Raw genomic sequence first — 26,644 nt, 5'->3', positions numbered from 1 at the left:
ATAAATTTTTATAATATCTAAATTATTTTATAATTCTTTATTTTCATTAAAATGTAGTCATTTTTATTTGTTTTAATGTGTTTATCTTTTTAAAAATCTTTAACTATCTTGTTTTACCACTCATTAGTTAATTATTATTCATTTCTTTATTTTATTTCGGCTGAGTCCCTTTATTAATTTGGTGTAATTCACCTTTATTTGTATAGCCTTTTGCAATGTAGAATGTAGATGTAGCCACAGTGGAATGAACCGACAACTTATCCAGCATAAGTTTTATGCAGCGGATACCCATCCAGCTGCAACCCATCACTGGGAAACATCCATACACACTCCTTCACATACACTACGGACAACTACTCACCTGTACTGCATGTTTCTGAACTGTGGGGGAAACTGGAGCACCCAAAGGAAACCCATGCAAACACAGGGAGAACATGCAAACTCCACACAGAAATGCCAACTGACCCAGACAGGGTTCGAACCAGTGATCTTCTTGGCGATTGTGCTACCCACTGCGCCACGTGCTGCCTATTATTATCATTATTTACAAAACATACTTGTAATTCTTTAAGCGTCGATTCTGTTTCCTTTCTACTTGTCGTTACTTTTTTTAAGAGTAAGCAAATATAATAAGAGTATGCAAAACATTTTGAAGAGTAAAAATAGAAGTCAGCAACATACTACATTACCCAAGATGCACACCGCACGGAAACACCGCCAGCAGCAGCAGCTCCAGTGCTCGGCGAACAAAGTGAATCACAGCCGTGAGCTCCTGCAGCGCTGCGTGAGGAGAAAGCTCATCACTGCACTCTGTGACGGACAAGATGGAAAATAAGGCGAGTATCTCTAATATTTCCGTCTTTGTGTAATACTGGCTCTAACATAGTAAACCCGTGAGAGTGGACGCGCAGAAACAGCTGTTCACGATGCGAGGTTTGCTGAATATCAGCGCAGCAGTCGCGAGCTGTTAGCGTACGGCTAGCGCGCTCCAGTTGCGCGTTCATTCACAGGGATGATGGTGTCCAGCTGGGGACACTATGTGCAATCTGTTGATAAAACTTCCCTTTTGTTATTAGTCATATTTTGGTGGGTTTAGTTTGTGTTTGGGTGTAGTTCTTTGGAGTGCGGCTGTGTGTGGATCTTGTTTTCTTTGTTTATGATGTTCATACAGTGAGGGTTCACAACAGGCCCTTAAGCTTCAGTCAGCTTTTGTTTTGATTAAATCCAGCGGAACTTCACTCTCGTTCTGTGGTGCTTTTTAGACTCAATGCTTAGCTGTTTTTGAATTGTGTAATTGTAGGCTTCATTTTGTTTTGCCAATGTTATTTAAAATGTAAGCGCCCACATTTCATGATATGCATGTTTCATTCAATTAGTTTTAACCATTAGGGGAACTTCTCAACAATGCTCATTTGTTCAATAATGGCTAACATGTTTTACATTATAGTTGTGGGGTAAACTGAATGTGGTAAATTAAATATTAATTGTTTACTGATTTGTTTTTTTTTTATTGAAAATAATTTTTTTAATGTATAAACATGAATCAGTTTGAATGTCAGTCTAAGTCAGTGGTTCCCAAAGTGGGAATCGCAGGACAATAACAGGGGGTCGTTTTGTGATTTCTAAAAGTTAAGTACATTTATTAAACTATTAGAATTACCATATTTTATCCATAACCCACAGAAGATAAAACAGTAGTCGTTATATAAAAAAACGACATCATGCAAATGAAAAGCCATCAGCCCTTCTGTTATTTTTTTTATATGATTGTGTTTACGTTAGATTAACACCACAGCAATAGCGTCAACTGCAGCAGATTGATTTTAGCACCAGGTTAAACTTTCTGACACCTTTATGGCAATTAAATGCATTATAAATAAATAGAAGCTACAACTGAACATTGTGGATGATCTGTGAGTGGCTGTCTCCAAAATTAAACCAAGAATAGACTTGTGCTAAAAACATTGTGCCCACCAGTCTCTTTTGCTGAGGTTAATAATACATTAAGCTAATTAATAAACAACTATGAAATGATATGGTTGTTAAGACTGTTGCACTATTTGTGTTGAATATATTTTAGCGCAGTGAAACCGTTATATTTTTATCTAAGGTTATCATACCATCAGGATTTTATGGAAGGTGAGCCAATGATGATAGAATGATAATCATTTTGGGTGAACTGTCCCTTTAAGCAAGTAAGGAAATTCTATTATGCTTTATTTAGCAAGACAGACACAAAAATGATCTTTTGTGGACATTGTATACAATAGTATTTTGTCTCTGTCTCTTTTTCCACAGTCAAACTTTTGAATTTAAATTGATTGGTACCTGTTAAACACGTATAGAAACTTGCATGACATTAAACAAAATCAACATGTTTTAAAATAAAATAAACTATTTTGAATATTAAACCTCAATGGATAGTTGCTCAAATATGGGTATAATTTTTTGCAAAAGAGTTTTTTTAATGATGTTTTTTTCCCTATTTCTTTTACAGGTAGAACATGTCAGATAAACACAGTCCTCATCTGTTCCAGCCTGCCTCTCAGGGTGGAGTATTTAACACAGATATGCTCCATTAGCCACAGTCACCTGTGTCATTATGGAGATCGCCACAAGATGTGAGGTTGGTGCAATGAGGGGTCCATCGTCAGACTCCGTTTCCCATGATATCCCTCAACCACAGTCACCCCCTTCTGTGAAAATACGGAAGACAGCTTTCAAATTTTTTGGAGGTCGCAAAAGCATATGTGTTCTACCTAGCTTTTTTGGAGGCCGTGGCAGAAGTCAAAGAAAGGGGTCATCAAAAACAGGAGTAACAAAAAGCCAGACATATGATGGGGTGAGCCGAGCATGCTGGGATGATTTGGGTAGAAGTAGCAGTGAAGTGGCATCAGGGGACTTTGAGTTCTGCAGTGAACCTCAGAAATCACAGGAGGATCATGGGAAGTCACAGTCTTTGCCTAGACAGCGCAGGGGCCTTCGAGGACTTTTCAGCAGCATTCGGAGACACAGGAAAAACAAAAATGTTGAAGTAGAAAAGCGGGAAGCACTTGAAATGTCTTCAAGCTTCCATGCCAAAACAGTGCCTGGTGCCCTGCCGAGTGTCAGTGACCGTGGCGATTACCATGGAGACAGTCAGGGTGAAGAGCTGGTGCCAGATGTGCCTAATCAAACCACAGGCAGTGAGTGTGAACTGCCTTTGGCTGCCACTGAATGTACGATAGATGTAACACTAGTGCCTGAAAAAAGGAGGAGCAGAGTAGAGATGGATAAGAGGAGGAGAGCAGAAGAAGAGGGGATTGGAGAAGATGAGAAAACTGGCAGACAGGAAGGACTGATGACATATCATCAACCCTTGTCTGCTGAGTCTGAATTGGATCGTTTGGCTGAGCAAAATGTGGACGTTCCTGATGGAGAGCCACCTGTTGCATCCTGCTCCTCTGAGAACTTAGTCTTTGGTGATGTGTCATCATTAAAGAGCTTTGATTCGCTGACCGGTTGTGGAGATATCATTGCAGACCAGGATGATGTCAGTGTCGCCGAGAGCTCAGTGTCTGCTGACAGAGGCAGTCGAAATGCAGGAAAACGTAGCTCATGTTTTGTCACATATCAAGGTGGGGGGGAAGAGATGGCAACCCCGGATGAGATAGACGCGGATTACTTGCAGAGCTTATGGGAGTCAGAAACTAGTAATGAAGTCTGCTACATCCCCTCAGATAGGGGCTCAGATAGCCCTTCACTCACCCCTGATCAGCAACTGAGCTCTATCCGTGCCACCTCCAGCAGCAGCCCAATGGGAATCACAGAAACTGCTCTCACTCCTGCCGACCTCTTGAGTCCACAGAGTGATCGGCAGGAGTCGGTACCCAACAGTGACGAGGGTTACTATGACTCCACCACGCCAGGGATGGAAGAGGAGAGTAGAGAACGTCCACACCAGGAAAGGCTTCCACGGGACAGCTACAGTGGTGATGCCCTTTATGAACTTTTTGAGCCTGACGATCGCCTGCTCAGTCCTTCTCTTCCTCCCAAGGATGCCCACTCATTTGTTGGTGCACCCTTGCAGGCTGATAAGAGTCCAACAAACCCGCTATACTCCTTGGCATCTACTGCAATAGAAACAGGAGCCATGGAGACAGAGGAGGAGCGCCTGAGCAAGATCCAACATGCCCTTCTGTGCTGTGAGCTTCAGAATCTCAGGAGTCCATCCAAAAACCAGCTTTTGTTCCATTCCGACTGCTTTTATGATGATTCGAACCTTCCAGTTGATGATAGTAAGCAAGATTTGCAAGAAGTTATCAATCAGCGCTATCCCCAATCCCCACCAAGATCCCAGGCTGTTAAAGAGGGAGTCCCTCGCATCAGGGGTCAGGTTCAAGAGAGTTCGTTATTCGCACCCTGTGCTGATTCGGTGTTGAATCCACAAGTCATCGAGACAACCAGACCGCAGCCTCAATCTGACGATCAAGGCTCATTACGACCCTCCAGAGGCTGCAGCCAATCCCAAGAAGAGCTGATGGTCTGTTTCTCCCAAGCCTTGGTAGATTTTACAAAGAACACCCGGCTTTACCGCAATTCAACTGAAAGTCTTGATGGCTCTGAGTCAAGTTCTCCCTTTGGCCCAAGTCTGAGAGCCCTGCCTGCCATTGTAACATTCGATGTGGTTGATATGGAGAATGAGGGTGAGTGTGAGCAGCAGACTGACCTTGCAGAGGAAGAGGAAGAGTTGGCATCTCCTTATGAGCCATTCGAAGATGATGGCTGTTACCTTCAACAAGATGCCTTTGCTGAGTGTGACCAGCGTACTTTTGATGCTTATGAACAGAGTCTGCTGCTCAGCAATGCTTGGGGAATTGCAAGCCTTCCTCGGCACCTCAGTTTGGGTCGACCTTGTCCACCAGTCCCTGCCCCTTTAGCACTAAATCGCCGAAGTCGCTCACTTGACACAGACAGTCTGGAGTTTCAGACAAGTGAAATTTACACAAGCGTAACCAAGTATGACTCAAAAGGCACTGCATTTTCACAGAGCAGGACTGTTGATTGTAATGATATGGATTTTCCACGACAACCCTGCAGAATTACGGTTGACAGCTGGAGGAGGGGCTACAGACAGAATTTTGATTCCAGCAATGCTTCTCAGCAAGAACTGAAGTTGCCACATTTGAGCCAATCCACTGTCAGACCTTCACACCTGCCCCTAAAGAACAATTGCCGTAGTCGTAACCTCCCTGCTGCCACTAGAGTGGATGGTGAGGGGGAGATTTTATTTGGTGGAGGCGATGCGCTTTATCCGTGCAGTTACCCCCCTATGGGCACACAGTGGAAGAATCGGCCTGTCGGGGTCACCCAGGGTGTGCCACATCTTCGCTCTGAGCAATCTGCAGACCATCAAGAAATCACAATGAAGAACAGGAGGGGGGAACTTAAGGGTGGCTTCACGCCTGCACCCCCCAAGTTATGAACAATATTCCCCCACTCAAAATGAAACCGTAATACAAATAGACAAGTCTCGTCACCAAAGACGATGCTGGATGTTTACTGACACTCTTGAATTGTATGGCACTCTCACACATACACACTATAGTTGCTGTTACTGCCGGATAAGCTATTGTATTCTTTTGTGAGGTATTGTGTAGTTTTTTGAGCTGTTTTAGTTTCTGTGAGTTTAAGAGGATGTGCATTTGTACATTGTGTGTTACAACAGTTTTCAGCAGGTGCTGTCTATATATAGATGCCATATTGCTTTGCATTTATGTAGCCAGGAATTGCCATTGAAATTGATCCATATTGTTCAGATGTTTTTTTTTTTATATATTTGCAAAGAGGACAACAACGACACTATAAATGACTTATTTTAGAGTAAGTATTAAACCCTGCAATAGCATTAAAACCAATACAATCTTGCAAGCCTATTCAAACATCAAGCTTAGTTTGAACTGATGAACAAATTCTTTTTTAATACAAGTTATTTTTTTCAATTTCACAATATGCTGTATGTTTCAAGCTATCAATGTTTGCATCTTGAAACGTTTTAAAGGGTACCTATTTTACCCCTTTTACAAGATATAAGCTAAGTCATTGGTGTCTCCAGAATGTGTCCGTTTTAGCTCAAAATACCCATCAGATTATTTATTATAGCCTCCAGAATTTGCCCATTGCAGGGTTTGAATATGCTGTAGCTGTTATTGTAGCCTTTGGCTTTAAATCCAAATGAGCTGCTTCTCCCCGCCCACCACTTCCACATGCGTGTCTGCTTCTCATCATGCGTTACGTCAGATAAACAGCAGTCAGTGATAGAGACAGACTCGGATGAAGCTGAAATACAGCTCATTAGTCAAAAATTGAATTTATTCAAACCTTTCTGAAATGATGAGCCTCACACCTATGCTAGTTGCTGTAAACACCCATACACATTTTCTGACACCATATGGCCGTGTTGATTATAGTGGTTAAGATTACATAGCGATTGTACTCGCTTTATAACAAACAAGCTCTTTTATAAATGTTTAAACTTCTAAAACTTATTGAAATCACAGAGAGTTGGAACATATATTTTAAATAGTTTATTTGCAAAAAAATCTGCACGTGTTAAGTTGTTATAGAAACATGGCGCCTGTCAATCAGTTTGGTGGGCGGGGAAAACCTCACTTCTACGTCACGTTGTTGTGTGGGCCTCAAAATCACTGGGATTTGGTCCTGTTTTAACATCAGGAAATTTGAAAAAAGACACTTGTTGTGTTTATAACACTCCAATATGACAGTTGACACACTATACATTCACAAAGTTCTGTCCAGACAGCTTAAAAATGTAGATTTTCTTCATAGGTGCCCTTTAAAACATGTTGTTTAGTGTCACACTACACTAGTGTCAGTTGTTTTTATTGTCATTTGTTATTTCGGCACAGCACACACTATATTAAAAGGACAGTTCACCCAAAAAAATGTACTTGCGCTCAAGTGGTTCCAAATCAAATTTTCAGTACATTTTTAAAAAGCTGAAAACTTGTAACAATCAACTTCTATAACAGTGGTTCTCAAATTTTTTTCATCAAGTACCACCTCAGAAAAAAATTGTCTCTCCAAGTACCCCCAAAATGAGCAGTATTGAAATACAGTAGTGTATTAGGCCCAGTAAAGCAGCTACAACTCTGCACAGTTAAAAAAAACATGGCACATTACCTCAGAAATAGGCTATATGTCATATATGGCATACTATATACATCATTTTTGATAAATTTTGAAATATATGTAGCATGTACATGCCATATTTCATTCCTCCGCGTACCACTAGAAGGAAGCCCGCGTACAGTTTGAGAACCACTGTTCTATAGGATTTGTTTTTCCTAATATGCAAGTTAGTTGTTACAGGTTTTCAGCTTCTTCAAAATTTCTTCTTTTGTGTTAAACAGAAGAAAGAAACTTCTATGGTTTGGAACCACGTGAGGGTGAGTAAATAGTAAATAATTTTTTTAGGTGAACTAACCCTTTAATGGAAAAAATGCCTGTTAAATCACATTTGCCATATTCAGTGGCATTTTAACCAACACCAGTGTTGCACATCTGTACACTGTATTTACTAAAGACTCCAGCAACTGTCTAGATTCTGGATGAGTTCATTTGCTGCTAAACATGATTGTTTTGGAGTACTCCAGTACATAATGTATTAACGTGTAATGTAAGCACATTTGAGTACTCTCTGCATACATCCAAGTCAGTTCTGGCTTAAAGTCTTCAGCAAATATGATCCATGTAGTTGATAATCAAAGGGTACTATCTTGAGTCATCTGAGACGGAATGTCAGTAAAGCCTTTAATGACGTTATGTGATTGTTCTCTGCTGTTGTACTACAGTCACGATCATCTACCCTCATCTGAATGCCAAAGTCAGCTTAATGCACTTACCATTTTTAGTCAGTGCTTATATTCAGCTCTTAACAATGAATCGACCTTTGCGTTTCCATGCAGATGAATGTAGTGCTGTTCATTGTTTCCTTCTTTTGTTTGGTACATTTGTGTGATTGAAAATGAATGTCTTTCCCTGCTTTTTGGACCGACATAAGTCAAATCAGAAAGCTAAAATAATATCTGGTGGTCATTTAATACACGTGGATGTACATACACAAGGAATGTTAGAAGTCTTGGCATTCATTTGAGTCTTGAGCACATCCCTATGGCACCACTGCCACAATCTGTTTCTACATTAGGATTTGAACGATGACTGGAAATAAACCTTTGCGACATCAGTGTTGCAAGTTTGTATTTTTTTTTATTAGTATAACTTATGTGTTGTAGTTAAAAATTTGGAGCCAGATTAGTCTCAAAAATAATACATTTGCAAAATATAATTCATACATCCACTACACAATTCACATTTAAAAAATCCAATTTGTAAGTTCAAAGCATGATTCAACAATACACAAATCTACATTGTAAACTCAAAACACGAATTATAAATAGCCAAATCTCAGACATAAGTTAAAAACACAACTCGTAAATACACAAATCTCATTCATAAACTCAAAACACGATTCATAAATAAACAAATCTCACACGTAAGTTCAAAACACGATTCATAAATAAACAAATCTAACAAGTAGGTTCAAAACACGATACATAAATACACAAATCTCATTTGTAAACTCAAAACACGATTCATAAATACACAAATCTCTTTTGTAAGTTCAAAGCACAATTCATAAATGCACAAATCTCATTCATAAGTTCAAAACAATTTTTAAATACACAAATCTCTTGTTAGATCAAAGCACGATTCACAAAATACACAAAGCTCAATTATAAGTTCAAAACATAAATCGTAAATACAAAAATCTCATACGTAAGATCAAAACACCATTTATAAATACACAAATCTCATACGCAAGATCAAAACATAATTCTTAAATACACATCTGAAATTTCTTTCGTAAGTTCAAAACACAATTAGTAGATACATAAATCCAATTAAAAAATTCTAAACATGATTCATAAATGCACAAATTCCATTCGTAAGTTCAAAACACGATTCATAAATAAATAAATTGAATTCGTAAATTCAAAATAAATTTCATAAATACACATAAATTTTGTAAGTTTAAAACCCAATTCGTAAATACGCAAATCGAATTTGTTAATTCAAAACACGATTCAAAAACACACAAATCGAAAGTTAAAAAACAAATCGTAAATACACAAATCCCATTCGTAAGCTCAAAACACAATTTATAATATACACAAGTCCTATTAATTTGGCGAAAATGCTTACGATGTTTTCTTGTGAATACATGAATGTGTTGTAGTTATGAATTGTGTTTTGAATTTACAAATTGTGCCGTGCATGTATACATTTTATTTTGTAAATTTATTTTTGAGACTGATCTGGCTCCATATAAATTGTGCAATCTACAAACACACACACACACACACACACACACACACACACACACACACACACACACACACACACCACAAAGATGATGGGTGTATGCAACCCCTCATAGACTTCATATCATGCTAAGTTGATAGTCTAGGGCAGGACTATCACACCTAAGCCACAGCATTAATGCCTTATTATTTCCTAAAGTGTAGTTGGCTGATTAGCAGTGCTGATGCTGAGTTTGATTGACAGGTGGTCTCTGTTCTAAAGTCAAGGAGGCTCCAGTTGTCATGGAAACTGGTTGAAGCTGTCGTACGCTTCGTATCGCGAGTTGAGGAGAACAAAATAAATATAGGCAGTTCATGACTGACAGTAATTGATGTGGCGTAATGTATTTCCCTCCCTCCCCTCTCGTGTTTCTTTTTTGCCCTATACGTTTCAGGATATGCATTGCAAACCGAAAAAGAATGAATCAGCGATCACTCGAGCAGGTTTTGGCTCCCTCTGCTGGTTAAATTGAGTAACCACTTTGTTGAACTGAATTTTTATTTGACAGGTTTTAGACAAATTGTACAACAATACAATTTTGAAAATACATTTTGAAATAAAACTGTCGAGGATAAAAACAATGACCTCTGGGCTTGTTTCCATTGTGGTCCAAGTATGGCTGCAAAATACAGTTAATGCATAAAACAAACAGTAACTCCACATTTTAAAACAGGAGCAAAATTATTCACAATACAATAACATATAAAATAAAGCATCATCATCCACCATATAAACTAACTATCCTCATTAAACAACCATCTTTTGGTCGCTTTTTAACCTTCCCAAGTCTTATTTCTTTGATTGATTTTGGAAATAAAAGAGTTAAGGAGGTTCAAATAATCGTTCAAAAGATGGTTGTTTGATGAGGATAGTTAGTTTCTCTAATCTAAATGTTTGTTTTGTGCTGATGTCATAACAATAGTTTTAGTACAGGAGTTGACAATAAAGTGTAGTCTACATTTATTAAAACTAAACTTAGGTTTAATCTACACGTTTCACAAAGCACTCAGACTAGTTGCAAAGACTCCTTGTAATTGTAAATTCAGTTGCCAAAAGGTACATTACCAGTCAAAACTTTGGGGTCAGTAGGATTTTTAAATGTTTATAAATTAGCTTCTCCTGTTTAACAAGGCTGCATTTATTTCATCAATAATACAGTACACATTGTAAAATTGTGAAAGGTTATTGCACTATAAAATAACTGTTCAAAAGTACTTTTCAGCTTCACTACTCTAGTTTTCATTCACATGATCCTTCAGAAACCACTCTAATATTAATTATTATTGTTATTATGATTATTATTACTGTTATTGATGGTAATACACTGCAAAACCTATAAAGTTTAAGGTCATTTGAGGAAACCGATTGCAACAAACCATTTAAGTTAAGATACAAATCCTGATAAGTACAGTTGACTTAATCCATTTGAGTAAACAAAGCAATTTGAGCACAGTAAAACCCAATAAATGAAGAGAACTCAAACTAACTGAGAACTGTAAAACCCAATAAGTTAAGGCAACACAAATCGTTTGAAGAAACCGATTGCTACAAACCATTTGAGTTAAAAAAAACTAATCTCTATGAGTACTTTGAACTTAATCCATTTAAGTTGAAGTAATGAGGTATTTGATTAACTCATTACCTTCAACACTGAGTTCAAAACTATTTTCCAATGAGTAGAATTAATTTTCCGTAAATTTTGAGCTAACTACACTCATTTCATTTGATAAAGATGACTGTTGAGTTTTACAGTGTAGAAATAAGAGCAATAATGACTGAAATTATGCATTCATTTGAAACTACATGCAATAAGAAAGCAGTTATTTAATCTTTTTTATATAAATGTATAAATAGTTAACAATTTAACACTTTTTTAAGAAATAATAAATGCTAGCTTGATGAAAAGAATAATTTTCTTAAAAAATAATAATAATAAAAAAACTGACCACAAACTTTTGGCCAGTAGTGTATATTGGGCTTAAATCTGAAAGGCAAGACACTTTACAACTTGTAGTTGGTGAAACTGGTACTTGAGATCAAGTCTAACATAATGGATGCTTCTGCACAAGTGTACAAAATTACTAGGTCGTTTTGTTAATGTTACAAATTTTATACTGTTACTCACTAATAAGTTTGTTTTCAGTTTTTATGCTTGCATATATTTGACTCAAACTGACATGCAAACGACCTAAACACTGGATATTTTCTCTTTGGTAATACACTGTAGAAAGCGATTAGTTAGTTTACTTCAAAAAGTGAGTAAACCTATTGCCTCAATAGCAACAAGTTGACTAAACTTGTGACTTGGAATTGTTAAATTGACTTACCTTAATTTTATAATTATGCACAAAGTTAATTTGCTTAATTTTAAGGCAACAGGTTTACTCACTTTTTTTGAAGTCAACTAATCACTTTAAAAGCAACGGGTTTACACACTTTTAAAAAGTAAAATCAAATCATAATATTGGTGTTAATCACCAATGTTTTTATACAAGTTGAAAAAAAACAGCACTCTTGAATAAACATAGAACTTCCGATTCTGTGTGGTTACTTTCAGCATGTGCCAAAACTTTCAAACAACATGTTTCCAACAGTTTTCTTGTTACAACTACACTGAAAAAAGTGTTGCATGCAGAACTGTTGCAAATAATTTATTTGTGTTGAATTTAAACAAACAAATTAAGTTTAAATTCAACACAGATAAATTGTTTACAACCACCTTACGTAAAAAAATTTAGTAAATCCAAGGAGTCATCTCTGAATAATTTTTTTCAGTGTAGTTGTCCAGTCTAGTTGTCGGTTATTTAGATTAAGAGTGCACTTTTGATTGTACTATCTAGTTTTATATTATTTTATTTATTTATTTTATTATAAAAATACATATGAAGAAAAAGAACCCCGACCCTCTCTGTCTGCCACTCCATTAGGGGGAACCCTCACCATAAAATAAAGCTGAACTTGCTGGAAACATGCAGTGTTTAGTTCGGCTACTTAGAAGAAGCTTAATCCGCAGGTGAGTCACTGTGCACAACTTGATGAAGTTGTTTTTTTACGAAACAAAGTTTCAGCGTTTGAAGCGAACCTGACGAAGCATTCGGACGCACACTTATAGATGAGTCTGTCTGTTTACTTCCTCGGTTTTGACCCCAGCCAATCAGCAGCGAGCATTCCATTGCATCAAAGCAAGATGCACACGCAGGGTTGCTAAGCGACGGCTCTATTTTATTACGACGGCCACATTATTCAGATTATTTATTGCCCGCTCAACGCTTTGAAATGATTTCCCTGACTGTGATGTGAAGGGAATGGCTGTCATGTTGACACTCTCACCTTTCTTTCAGCATGTAAACGGATGGCTGGCTGGCTGGCTGGCTGGCTGGCTCACCGACGTGCGCATATTGTAAGGTACACAGGATCTACGCTAGCTTTGGCCTGCGACCAGAGCCGCACATTGGCCATATTTAAATATGACCCATTTCCACATGGTTTGCGTGTGCATGTTGATGATGCCTACGTTGGCACGGAGCTGTGTGATGAGTCTTTCTCAGGAGAGAGTGCATTACATAAGACTTCAGTCTCTTTCCCTCGCTCCCTCATCAACCTTGGCATTCATCCCAGATGCCATGCAGACACACGGGTATTGGTGAGTTAGTACAGAAAAGCCTGTGTTTTTATTATTAATGCGATTGTTTCTTTTTCGCAAAAGAGAGTTAGGAACTATTATTAGCTTGGAAATACCATTTTTGGTGCCACTTTTCTGTTTTTGGACATTAACATGTTATTGGGAGAATATGGTGGTATACCTCAAAGGATGTTGGAGAGCCACGTGAATAAGCAGTGTATAGATTGTATGGTGTTGTACCATTATGTTATGTAGGTAAAAGTTATATGATGCTTATTATTCACTTTGTGCACCACTTTGCACTTGTTAATTTAGATTGGTTAGTGTTTTACTTCATTCTGATTGTCCCTTTCAGTGTCAGAATTAGATTAAAAGCCTTGGGGTTGGTAGAATAAGTTGACATGTATTTGCAGTTTACTAAACATACAATAATGACAGTTAGTTGACATGTATTTGCACAGTTTACTACTATAATGACTGCTCGTTGATACATATTTTCATCTTGTTAACAGATTAAGACAAAAGGAACATTCAAATAAAGTGGTAAACAAAGAAAAGGTTCAGCCAAAAAATGAAAACTTGCTGTTAATTTACTCAACTTCAGGGCATACAAAATGCTATCATGAAACCATCAGTTACTTGCAGTTTAGTTGTTTCTTCATTTGATCTCAATGTATCACCAGAATCCACATGTATATATTTTGTTTTACCTCTATATGTTTTTCCAATCTCAAAATGCCTGTAACCATTGAGTTCTCATTTATATATCCAACAAAGAAATCTTTCATCTAAAGAAGAAAAGTCACCTACATCTTTATATTAACAAGAAATTACCATTTAAACTAGCCATTTCATAGAATCTTCTTTTTTTAATTTGAAGTTTAAGCCAGAACTGTATTAATAAGCAGTTTATGAAGATCATTTAGATCATTGAAAAGATCATTTTATTTTATTTAGTCCCTTCTCTGCACTGTATTGCGCCAACTTTTAATGTACAGTACAATCAAGTCATTCATTACAATAATAATAAATCATTACGATAATTTTAGAAAGCTTGGGGAACCATGCTATTAAGCATTTTATGGAAATATTGATTATTTAGTTGATAACTTACATCAAAGCGCTATTGTGCAATAACATTAAGTGTACTGCCTTGCACTGTGATTTAGGAGATTTTAATAGTTTTAAACAGTAATTTAGTATTGTTTTTATTACAAATTTAAGGATGAAAATGTAATAGCATTACTGTGATTATTGTTTTTAATCACTCACTTGAGATCATGTCATGACTTATGTGTGTAAATGTTTTCAGCCTGCAGGAGACTTTGAAATCTACTTTTATCTACAGATATTGAGGACATCTCTAAAACATATATATATATATATATATATATATATATATATATATATATATATATATATATATATATATATATATAGATAGATAGATAGAAAGATAGATAGATAGATAGATAGATAGATAGATAGATAGATAGATAGATAGATAGATAGATAGATAGATAGATAGATAGATAGATAGATTTAATAGATAGATAGATTTAATAGATAGATAGAAGAGTTATATATTTTTATTTATGAAGAGTACAGATGCAAAAACCTCTAAGTGCCATCTGGTATTTCCTTCTACATTGAGCATTTTTCTCAGCCTCTTATGTTTATGTTCAGTTATTTCATATTAAAAGCGATAAAAAATAACATATTCTTTACCATAAAAGGGAAATTACTGAATCGATACAAAGGAGCCTGAGAAAAATGCTAATATTAAAAGAAAATTTCAGATGGCGCTTAGAGGTTTTTGCATCTAAACTCTTCATATCCAGTCAGAATTATTCAGCTCCCCTGTTTATTTTTTCAGCCAATTTTTTGTTTAATGGAAAAAACATTTTTCAACACATTTCTAAACATAATATCTTTAATAACTCATTTCTAATAACTAATTTATTTTATCTTTGCCATGATGACAGTAAATAAGATTTGACTAGATGCTTCAGTAAAGCTTAAAGTGACAATTAAAGGCTTAACTAGGTTAATTAGGTTAAGGCAGGTTAGGGTAATTAGGCAAGTTATTGTGTAACGATGGTTTGTTCTGTAGACTATCGAAAAGAAAAATAGCTCAAAGGGGTTAATAATTTTGACCTTAAATGTTTTTTATTAATAACTGCTTTTATTCTAGCTGATATAAAACAACTAAAACTTTCTTAGGAAGAAAAATATTACTAAACATACTGGGAAAATTTCCTTGCTCTGTTAAACATCATTTGGGAAATATTTTTAAAAGAAAAAGAATTCAAAGGGGGGCTAATAATGCTGACTTGAACTATATACATACACTAGAAATGTCTGATATAATTTATTGCATGTTCCAAATACAAATAATGTTTTTTTTTTTCGATAAAAATGTTACAATATATTTTTATCTGAATATAAACATTTCTGAATAAATGGCCATTTTTTGTTATATTAAACAAAATATTTATATTTAATTTTTATTTTTTGTTATTATTTGTTAATATAGTATTTTTAAAAAAACATTCTCTGTTATAAATTGAGAACAAATGTTTTTTTAATAGTTTATATTTAAAGTAAATAGCAAGTTTACAGAATAAAACACAGTATAAATCATAAACCCAGAGAAACCCAGAGTATTTTCAAGTGGTCTCTTAATTTTTTCCACAGCTACAAATTATATTTAGTATAAGATGCCTAAAGGTTAAATTTGCATGAGCTGGACAGGACATATTGTCTCCAAAAGCTTTTACACACATACATACCAACTTACTCTTCATTGCACACATGCACACACACAACTACACACACACACACACATGCCCCCAAACAAGTCCATTAGTGACATCCCAACTCGCGCACTGTCCTGTCCTGGTTTTAAGCTATGAATATACTCTTACGTATGTAAGAGCTGCATGACAGAAACCGCGGGACACAGAGGGGGATGTCGAGGGGAAGAGCGTGTCTTGTGATCCCCAGAATGCTGTTACATCATCTCTCCTGCTTCATTGCATAATGTAACAAAAATATATATGTGAAAGTCAGCTAGAAAAATTCTGACAACACTGTTGTTTCCTCTCTCAGTGCAGAACTGTGAGCTTAGTGCTCTCGCAGGGTTCATTTACCTCACAATCGGCTGAAATATGATGATGGATGTTAGAGATGATTTAGCTTCACGTTGAAATTCCACAACAAGGAGTTTACATCCCTGAGGTGTGATAATATCAAATTAGCCTACAGAATTTTATTGTATTCAAAATTATACATTACACAAAGCAGCATACTTATATTTAATAATATAAAGTGCTAGCGTAGTTCACCCAAACCTTTTTATATTTTGTTATTTACTCACACTCCATACAAGGTCTACATCCTTCAGTGGAACATTAAAGATTATTAGCTGCAACTGTGGAATGGTATATAATGAAGTGAAAGTGTGACTACCGGCACTTTGAGAGTCAAAAAAACACAGTCAAAACAAAATGAATACCTCTGACAAATGACAATCCAAGAAGTAAAATGATCATTCCTTGCCAAAAACGAACATTGTTAAAAATATACATTTACAGCTTTGGCGTACAGTTTTGAGTACTTCTCCTGGAGTGTTTTTTTAAGTTAAATTGTCCTTTTAATTATCTGGCTGTACAATTATAGTTTTTGTAGATTTTAGGGTTTTTAGCCTGTGAAGATTCTTTAAATTAGTGAAAAGTGGTAATTATTGCTTAATGTCATTAGTAAAACAAAATCCTGAAAAAAACATATAAAGACTTCTAGAACATTATACACTCACTGTCCACTTTATTAGGTACACCCTCCAACTGCGCATTAAAGCCAATTTATAATCAGCCAATCACATGGCAGCAACTCTATCTCGATGCAATGGTCAAGACGATCTGCTGCAGTTCAAACCGAGCATCAGAAAGGGAAAGAAAGATGATTTAAGTGACTCTGAACGTGGCATGGTTGTTGGTGCCAGACGAGCTGGTCTGAGTATTTCAGAAATTGCTGAACTACTGGGATTTTCATGCACTACCATCTCTAGGGTTTACAGAGAATGATTTGTAAAAGAGAAAATATCCAGTGAGCGGCAGTTTTGTGAGCGCAAAAGCCTTGTTGATGCCAGAGGTCAGAGGAGAATGGCCAGACTGGTTCAAGCTGATAGAAAGGCAACAGAAACTCAAATAACACTCGTTACAACTAAGGTATGCAGAAGAGCAAACATAATTTGGGAAATATTTAAAAAAAGAAAAAAATTTAAAGGGGGGCTAATAATTTTGACCTTAACTGTGTATGTGTATATGTATATATATATATATATATTTTTTTTTTTCTTAATTTATTTTTTTTCTTAAACATTTATGATAATAGTAAATATTATAATATTTTATCATATCACTATAATAAGTGTAAACTGGGGTATAATCCCTGCTAAATGATTTTACCATCTACCAGCTTTAAAAATCCAGCTTTGGAATGAACAACACTTTAAAATATAAAAATAGAAAAGTGTTTTTTTTAAATATAAGTATTTCACAATCTGACTGTATTTTCAATTAAATAATCAAGATTTTCAAAGACACTAAAAATCTTAGAGATCCCAAGCTTTACCACTGTATTTCCACAAACTGTCTCACGCTCTAGTCACTAAGATCATCCTATAGGAACGAAGCTGTGATTCAAACAGCACATTAACTCATCACATTAGCTCCCTTGTGTATTTCTGTGTTTGTGTGTTATTTCAGACACACACTGTATATAATTATGCCTGATGGCAGAGGGTAAACTGGTACAGCACATCTCCTCTCACCCATAAGATCAATGTTTTCAGTATCAAATTACATTAATCCCGCCTATGATGTTTAAATAATAATACCCTATTTAAAAATAAATGCTGCCCCTCTAAAAAAAGAAACCAAATGAAAGACCGTACATGTCTGTGTTGCATAAATAAACACATCTGAAGAGCTGAGATTCATATTTAAAAAACAAAAACACCTGCACGGGTGAATTTATTCAGATTCGACCTAAAAATAAACTGTTCTTTTCTTTCAGATTCACTTGAAGAAAAAAAAACATCCAAGCTGAACTAATGAAATAGTTATGCTAGACTGATTAAGAAACTACGCTGAAGTGAAGTCATCAGATTTCCTTTTTCATTTTATTATATTAGTGAGGGTGGTTCATTCCGCTGTGGTGACCCCTCATAAATAAATACTAAGCCGAAGGAAATGAATGAAAGAATGAATATTAGAGAGTATTGTTTTATAGTGGAAACATATATACTGGGATTTTTTTTTTGCGGTCTCTCTATCTTTGGACACAGCATGGTTGTATGTTTTGTCTTGCTGTGTTAAATGAATGTTATGTGATGCCTGTTTGTGCCTGAATAATGGAAAACAGCATCATTATGGTTTTTGCTTACTGGACATTTCCAGTTCTGCACTGAGCTGATAATAACGTGAGTTCCCTAGAGCCAATAGTTCATCATTATTTTGCATCTTCTTCCATTTTTTTCGGATTATGTAATGTTTGTAGCCTCCTCAATATCAGAGTGAAGCACCCCTTCTTTGACTGATGGTTGGCTCCTCAGAGTGTGTGTGTGTGTGTGTGTGCAGCACAAGCGCCTCCCATACTTCAGCTCTATTCATAGAGAGAGAGAGAGAGAGAGAGAGAGAGAGAGAGAGAGAGAGAGAGAGAGAGAGAGAGAGAGAGAGACGCAGACTCCCACCTCGCCGTGAGAGCTGAGCAGTGTCTAACCGGACGTGCGTTTCTCTTCCATACACCGCGCGTTGCTCACGGGGGCGCGGATCCAGGGTTGCAGCTGGCGTCGGGGGCTCGAACCTGCGGAAAGGACACTGATCCAGGACCGGGACTGACCCTGAGGATGATGAAGGTGAGCATGACAGAGATGCTGCTCCCGTGAGCGCCATTCTTCTGGCTCACCGACAGTCTCTGTTAACGGATAGGGGGAGAATTGGATGAGGGGGGTCTTTTTTTTGGCTATGGTGTGTATACGCTGGATGAGAAGAGGTCGTGAAAGCGCGAGAGTGACATCGTGAAGTATTTTTCATTGTACTGACCAGGGAGGTTGCGAGTTAATGGACGCTCCCCCTCGCGCCGCTGTCCGTCCGCCCGCCCGCGCCGCTCCAGTGCTATGGAAACGGGAGAGATGGAGCGAGCGCGCGACAGAGGGGGAAACCCAGCACCTCAGCGCCGCCTCGGGCATGTCAATGACGTTGGTGTATTTTGCGCTCTCCTAAATGTGTCACGGTGTCCGTTAGAGGCTGTTCACCTGTAATTTAAGCGCGACGCGAAAACTGTTCTGTTTTTTATCTCCGTCGCTTCGTCGTATTTGATTCTGACTCGAGTCCGCGCTTTCTCGTTTATTGATTGTGAGCGACCGGCATTCTGTAGTCAAGTGCCGGAGCGCGCGCGCGCACTTCATTTATTTTTACAGACATGATCAGCAGTGCGCAGTTTATTCGTGTCAAACGCGAACGCGGAATTCGAGGACGCGACTTGCACGATAGGCCGACGATGACGCGGCTCTGGCCTCTGTTTCGGAGGGTAAAACCAGTTAGGTGTTGCGACGGAGGCCGATGCTCCATATGAGCTGCAGGTCGTTAGAAGCTCGCGCAAAAGCTGAAGTGTCAACGAGCACGTGAAAGAAGAAAGCTCGCGTATTTTGTTTCTTTGGGGGGAAACACTGAGGTGTGTCCGTGAGCTGACCACAATGAGACGCTCTGATGATCACAGGTGCCTGAGTACTCTCTGTGCCTGAGTGCTCACTATGCACCATCCTGCTGTTATCTGTGGCTCCTCTGGTGTGAAATAGTTCAGAGATCTGTTGACCTATAATCATACTACATGTATCAGCTATTGAAGGACCGGGAGGAGAGTTTGAGTGTGTATGAAGATCATATTTTATTCAGGCAAATGCACCTGAATGGGTCAAAGTTCGAAGCTGTGCTTCTTTATTGTACACCCTAGTCTTTTAGGACACAAGTTATTTTTAAATCTGTGAAATTTCTTTGCATGATTTAGTTTAATCAGATTTCACAGTCCTCCGTTAGAAAGGCTATAGTGTAGAGGAACAGTCTGTAACTCAGTGTTTTTTGCAGTACAATTTGTCCCTAAACTATGTAAAGAACACTAACATGGGCATTTGAGCTTTCAAGCTTTCAAATAAGCTTGTTGAAAATTATGATTATGCCATGTATTCTAATATTACTGCATATAAAAAGCAGCTAACCAAAATGTAAACAAATAAACATAAATCGCCATTCACAGCTGATAAATAGGATCAGACTGAATCTGTGAACGTTTTTTGCCATTTCTGCTAAAAATTTTATAAAAAATCTGTGGATTTATGCTGAATGATTTTAAGAGTATCATAACTAAAAACTTAATAAATGAAATAAAAATAATATTTTTTTACTTTTATTTAATGTTAACACTGCAAATCCAGTTTGATCCACTTGAAATTAATTTAAAAACTGGGCTACACGGTGGCACAGTGAGTAGCACGATCACCTCACAGCTAGAAGGTCGCTTGTTCAAGCCTCAGCTGGACCGGTTGGTATTTCTATGTGGAGTTTGCATGTTCTCCCTGTGTTCGCGTGGGTTTCCTCCTGGTGCTCCGGTTTCCCCCAAAAGTCCATAGACATGTGGTATAGGTAATTGGGCAGGCTAAATTGGCCATAGTGTATGTGTGTGATTGAGCGTGTATGGGTGTTTCCCAGTGATGGGTTGCAGCTATAAGGGCATCCTCTGCGTAAAACATATGCTAGATAAATTGGCGGTTCATTTTGCTGTGGCGACCTGTGATTAATAAAGGGACTAAGCCAAAAATGAATGAATGAATGAATTTAAAAACGCAATAAATATAAATGTACACACATTTACACAAGTAATGATGGACTAAAAATCTTACTTACTTAAAAGCTTACTGATAAATGACACTGTTTGTTTAAGTGTGTGGTTTACACTGTCAATATTTTGTCGTCATTGTTTGGTCCAAAAGAAGTTGGAAAGTATTTCATCCATCCTCCTCTGTTCCTTCATGTCATTTCTTTTGATTTAACTGTAGATTCATCTCTAGTGATGCAGTATATACAATTTAAACCATTTATTTCCACTTAAAAAGATTTGGGGCCACATTATAAATCAGGTATGAAGCTGTAAATGTTTCATATTTAGGCAGAGGACTTACAGGACATGCAGGACTTTAACCTCGGGATGTGGATGGTCATGTCGGGATTTCACCATTACTAATGACGTTACAACATGGTTATCCTTAACCTGACCTCTTTTAGAGGATAGACAGGCAGTTGGCTATTCTCATTAAAGATGATTACAGCCATCAGCTAAAACATGAATCAGCTGAATCATTCATCTCTTGCTCAAACCATCGGTCATGGTGGTTCGTCTGTTCATGCTGCAAGCACATATTTGCAGACCTGGGGTTTTGTTGTGCGTTGGTGCATAATGGTTCAGATGCATCCCACTGAAGTGCTGAAACCGTTGACTCACTGTCTCTACGGAGAAACAATATTGCTCTCAAAACTTCACTGACGGCATGCTGCCTCAGACTCCTTAGTTGGACCCTCAAAGCCATGATACATTATCTCTGTCTGTGCCTCTGTTGTAGTTTAAAAAAGCCTTTAATGTATGAAAAGAAGGGTTTGCACAAATGACCCTGTAAAATGCTTCATTAGCTGCTCCATTTTCCTTTAAAGCAAAGCAAACACTTTGTATAACTGTAACTGCCATGTGATGTAAAGCCATTAACACAGAGAACATGTTAACAAATTCATTTATGCTCTGTAATACCCTTAAAAATAATATTAGAAACACCAGATGGACATTTTTAGCAGATTGTCATATGTAAAGCGCACATAGTAATTATGCACTGAGGCTGGGGCTGGGCCGATTAACGATATTATATTGAATTGCGATTAAAATTTATATCAATAACAATGATAAGCTCTGGAATTTTACTCTATGTTGATCTAAGAGCCTATCACACAGCAGAAAAGTGCAATAATGGGAAACTAAAAGTGTGTTAATATTAGACATGTACTGATTTTCTACCACTGAACGCATCGATGAATTTGCTCTTCAGTGTTTGAACTCTCAGTAATGATTAATCACACTGAACTGAGCTAAACTGAACTGAACTGAACTGAAACACTAAAACCTGAACACCACTGTTCCAGTTACTATGACCATTTATGTGAAGCTGCTTTGACACAATCTACATTGTAAAAGCGCTATACAAATAAAGCTGAATTGAATTGAATTGAAAATTTATCAGCCGAAAATGCTATGCTGTTTAATCGACACTCATTGTTGGCGTACTCTTTTGTAGCTGGAAGCATTAACAACTTATATCGAAAAATATATTGTTATCGTTTAATATGGAAAGTAATTATCGAGCTTGCATTTTTGCCATATCGCCAAGCCTTAACTGAGACATCAGTGGGATGTTAAACGCTGACTGTCATTTTGTATAGCCAGATCGAGTCCCTTTTGCTTTAGCAAAGGTCTCATGCACATAAAAAATGTGAAGGGAAGTCTAGTAAAAATTTGCTCCCTGTGTTGCACATGATTTCATGTAGTTTACGTTATAGGCCCTAGAAACAGATTATTTTAGTGCAAAATCATCAATCAGTGTATATGCGCATGTTGGTTTATTTATTAAAATTGCGAAAACTCGTAAAAATTCGGATGAGACGTTAAATCGGGATCCTGACTCTCTGTGGTCATGAAAAATCCCAGGATGTCCTTTGAAAAAGAGGTTTAACCCGGCATCCTGGCCAAATTTGCCTACTGGCCTCTGTGCATCATGGCTTCCTAGCCATCCCCATGTCATAATTGGCTTCATCACTCTGTCTCCTCTCCACCAATCAGCTGATGTGTGGTGTGCGGTCTGGCGCAATATGGCTGCCGTCGCATCATCCAGGTGGATGCTGCACAGTGATGGTGGATAAGAAGATTCCTCAAAAAATGTGTAAAGCGCTTTGAGTGTTTAGAAAAGCACTATATAAATGTAAGGAATTTCTATTATTATTATTATTATTATTATTATTAAAATAAGTGAATTAATTAATTTAAATATTAGGCAAATTTTACAAGTTCCTTAGATATAATGGTTGAGTTTACCAGTTTTGAATCCATATAGCCATATTTTGGATGTCTTCTTAATCTGGCCCATTCATTACAGGTTTTGGAATCTCTTCTGATGTTCTGATGAGTTGATTCAGGTGTGTTTGATATGGGAAAGGTTGAGTTTGTGTTCTCCATTTTAAAAAGGCTAATTTTGCAAGTTCCTTAGACGTATTAGTTGAGATTTACCATTTTTGATTCCATATAGCCAAACTTCAGGTCTGGTGGGAGCATGTTTAGCTTAGCTTAGCGTTGATCATTGAGTCTTTACATTGAGTTATTGTTGATCATTTGTCTTTGATCATTGAGTCTCATTGAGTTACTTATAGCTTGATTATTTTGTAGTTATATTATGTACTACTAAGACAAACAGAAAATAAATAGTAGTTATGTTTAAGCCAATATGTCTGGGAACTATACTGTCATTTCGGTGTTGTAATTAAGGAACTTTGCTGCCATACCATGGCTGCAGCAGGTGCAATGATATCAGAGTTAGTATACACTGTCAGAAATAAAGGTACAAAATCTGTCATTGGGGCGGTACCTTTTCAAAAGGTACATTTTTGTTCCTAACAGGTTCTTAAAAATACATATTAATTTATAAAAAAGTAGGCCTGTCACAATAATCAATTGACTTTTTGCAAAATACATGACCATGACCTCGATTATTTTTTGTAATGAAATATATATCGCCCATACATAAACAATTCTAGCAGCCTTTTAGCTGATAGCGCTAACTTTCTTTCTCTATTGGAGGTGTTAGTGTCAGTATGGTTTAAAACACTGTAGTATTTACTTTAAATGACTATATTATATTTTCATGTTGGTGTCTGACAACTAAAAATAGATCTGGTAGCAGATATCGCAGCTTCTGTTACTTTTTACCTTGTACTTTTTTGTTACTTTTATTATTATTTATTTAGGTTTTCACATTCTGATTCCAATGCCTAATTATTCAGTTGTTAAAATTACTGTAACTAAATGAACTATCCTTTTTGTGAACAATTATTTCATTATTTCAGTTTTTTTTTTATATAGAAAGGATACAGCATATGCCTACATTATAAAACAACCCTCAATCCCCACCCTTCACCCAGGTAGACTTATTCTATAATAACATAAGTTAATTGCTGTTAAATAAACAAAACAAAAACAAAACCAAGAATAATGGTAAACCAAATAGAGAGTAGAAGTTAATTACAAATAAATAACTATTACATCATGAGATGCATAAAGTACATATAAACAGAAAACCTGTACATTAGAAGATAGAAACAAAATATTTGACAATATCAAAAGCTATAATCCGGGACTTAACAGTTTTTGAATGGGCTCCATGTATGCGTGCTGTTGAAAGTTCCATGTCCGGCAAAGATAGACCCCCTTGACGTATACTCATTATAAGAGGAGAGATTCATGGCAGCTAAGAGTAAATTCTTTTGTTGCATTGAGAGTGACATAGAAAAATCATTTAGGAAAAAGCATAATGGAGTCAGTTATACATCTTTTCCTAACAAAAATGAAATACCATGAGCCAGCTGAGACCAAACAGAATGAAGTGCAGGACATTCCCAATAATAATGAAAATAACTGCCCTCTGTGAACATAAATTACAATCTGGGGAAGGTGATAAACGCATATAAAACCGCTTTAAAGGGGATAAATAGAGTCTGTGCAGTAGTTTCCAATGTCATTCGATGATTTGGAATTTTTGAGGAGGATGTAAAAGTGTCCCAAATTTGGTTAAATGAACTATTCTTAAAAATAAAATATTATTTGTTCCTTGGATGAGTGTACTTGCATTATGATTATTTTATAATGTCATTTTGGCATTATATGAGTGCCATACAACGACAGTAATATTGTTTATCGCAATATATTTCGGTGCTATATATCGTACAAGAAAAAATAAATATCGTGACACGCCTAATAAAAAATACAAATGTGTACCTCATAGAAACATTAAGGCTACAAAAGTGTACCCTAAAGCAGTGTTTCCCAACCCTGTTCCTCGAGGCACACCAGCCCTACATATTTTAGATTTCTCCCTTATCTGACCCATTCATTACAGGTTTTGGAGTCTCTTCTAATGTTCTGATGAGTTGAATCCAGGGCTTAATTAATTTGTGGCAGAACATGACTGATCCGGATCCAGCACCTCTAAAAGCTGATCCGGCACCTCATTTTACCGATCCCCCTACTAACCCGCCCTCCTCCCCCATTTGCTGTTCACTTTCACTTTGTTATGTGACTCCACAACCCTCTTCACTTTCGTGCGCGACACCTCTAGGTCCTCGGGGTGTATGCCAGATCCGTTACCTCGATTTGTTCCGGGACCTCGTGATTCACAAATCAAGCACTGGTTGATTCAGGTGTGTTTGATAAGGGAAAGGTTGAAAATACGTACTGTTGGTGTGCTTTCCCTAAACACTTCCCTAAAGGTACTAATGTCCACCTGTACGGTACAAAATGTACCCTTTGAAAAGCTGATAGAATTTGTATCTTTATTTCCAAGTGTGTAACAAGCATGATCGCCTACTTGCACAGGGAGCATGCCTTGCAAAAATTTGAAACATGTATAAGAGAGGATGCAGAACCACCTCCAATGCTGCGTAATATCATTGCGCCTGCCACACTGATGGTACAGCAATGTCCCTAGATGATTACGCCAGATTGAAAGCACAGTTCCTTGTCATATGCGCATGGTAAAAACAACTCTCTAACTCTAGGGGAGTTATAAAATATCTTATTTTCCTAAAAAAAAATGTGTAGTGTACCCTTAAAATAGAAGCTTAAGGATTCACTTTACATCCTACTCTCTAGACGCAAGCAGCCTCTAATCCCGTCCTCTGTATCCATCTTAAAATGCGCAAGATTCTGCTCCCAAACTCTTATGTAAAAGGTGAATGCAGAATGGAGGTTCTGATCTCACGGTGCACGTTATAGGGGTACGTTCTGGCCTTTCAGATCAGCAGTGTGAAGTTTTGCGATGGCTCCATTGAGCTGCTGTACGAAATTCACATGGAAAGGCATGTGCGTCCAAAAATACGACTACGTAAGTACGGGAAAGAGCGGGAAAACCAAGAGAATGGCCAGATTTAGAAACATCTGCACTGGGAGCGTAGGCTGGGAATCCACCCACCCACACACACACACTCTTACACAGTACATACACATACGCAGCTTCATGTGAGCTGTATCACACGCACACACATATCTTTTGCATCTTTCATGGCTGAAAGGCTTTTGTGCATTTTCTCTGCTCGTGTTTGTTTTAGGAACAGTGTGGGCAGGCAGTGCTGCATGGGTTTAAAGCATTTATAATCTAAATTTAGACCTCAAGAAAAGTGCAAAATGTTTTATCTGGATGATTCATATCAGAACGTGGAGGGAATAACAGGCTTA

The 26,644-nt window shown here is 37.1% G+C and overlaps 2 protein-coding genes across 5 annotated transcripts in view; both read left to right on the top strand.

The window, feature by feature from the left end:
* Nucleotides 1-758: 758 nt before the first annotated feature.
* On the top strand, nucleotides 759-8,245 carry amer1 (APC membrane recruitment protein 1). Its single transcript, NM_001346277.1, has 2 exons — nucleotides 759-836; nucleotides 2,498-8,245. The coding sequence occupies exon 2, from the start codon at nucleotides 2,603-2,605 to the stop codon at nucleotides 5,462-5,464; it is 2,862 nt and encodes a 953-aa protein (NP_001333206.1). The 5' UTR covers nucleotides 759-836; nucleotides 2,498-2,602; the 3' UTR covers nucleotides 5,465-8,245.
* Nucleotides 8,246-12,589: 4,344 nt separating this feature from the next.
* Nucleotides 12,590-26,644, top strand: part of arhgef9a (Cdc42 guanine nucleotide exchange factor (GEF) 9a) — a 68,278-nt gene continuing 54,223 nt past the window's right edge. For 2 of the 4 annotated variants that reach the window (XM_001923406.6, XM_005165206.5), the window contains exon 1: nucleotides 18,791-18,965. In XM_001923406.6, coding sequence (XP_001923441.1) covers nucleotides 18,957-18,965 — 9 coding nt within the window. In that variant the 5' untranslated portion in view covers nucleotides 18,791-18,956. Of the gene's footprint in view, nucleotides 13,067-18,790; nucleotides 18,966-26,644 lie in introns of those variants that run through there. The other 2 variants (XM_068221427.2, XM_068221428.2) reach the window with 2 other exon arrangements.

This window comes from Danio rerio, chromosome 5, assembly GCF_049306965.1.
Source record: "Danio rerio strain Tuebingen ecotype United States chromosome 5, GRCz12tu, whole genome shotgun sequence".
Classification (NCBI taxonomy): domain Eukaryota; kingdom Metazoa; phylum Chordata; class Actinopteri; order Cypriniformes; family Danionidae; genus Danio; species Danio rerio.
Note: the sequence above shows the minus strand (reverse complement) of the source record. Positions and strands in the feature narration are given on the sequence as shown.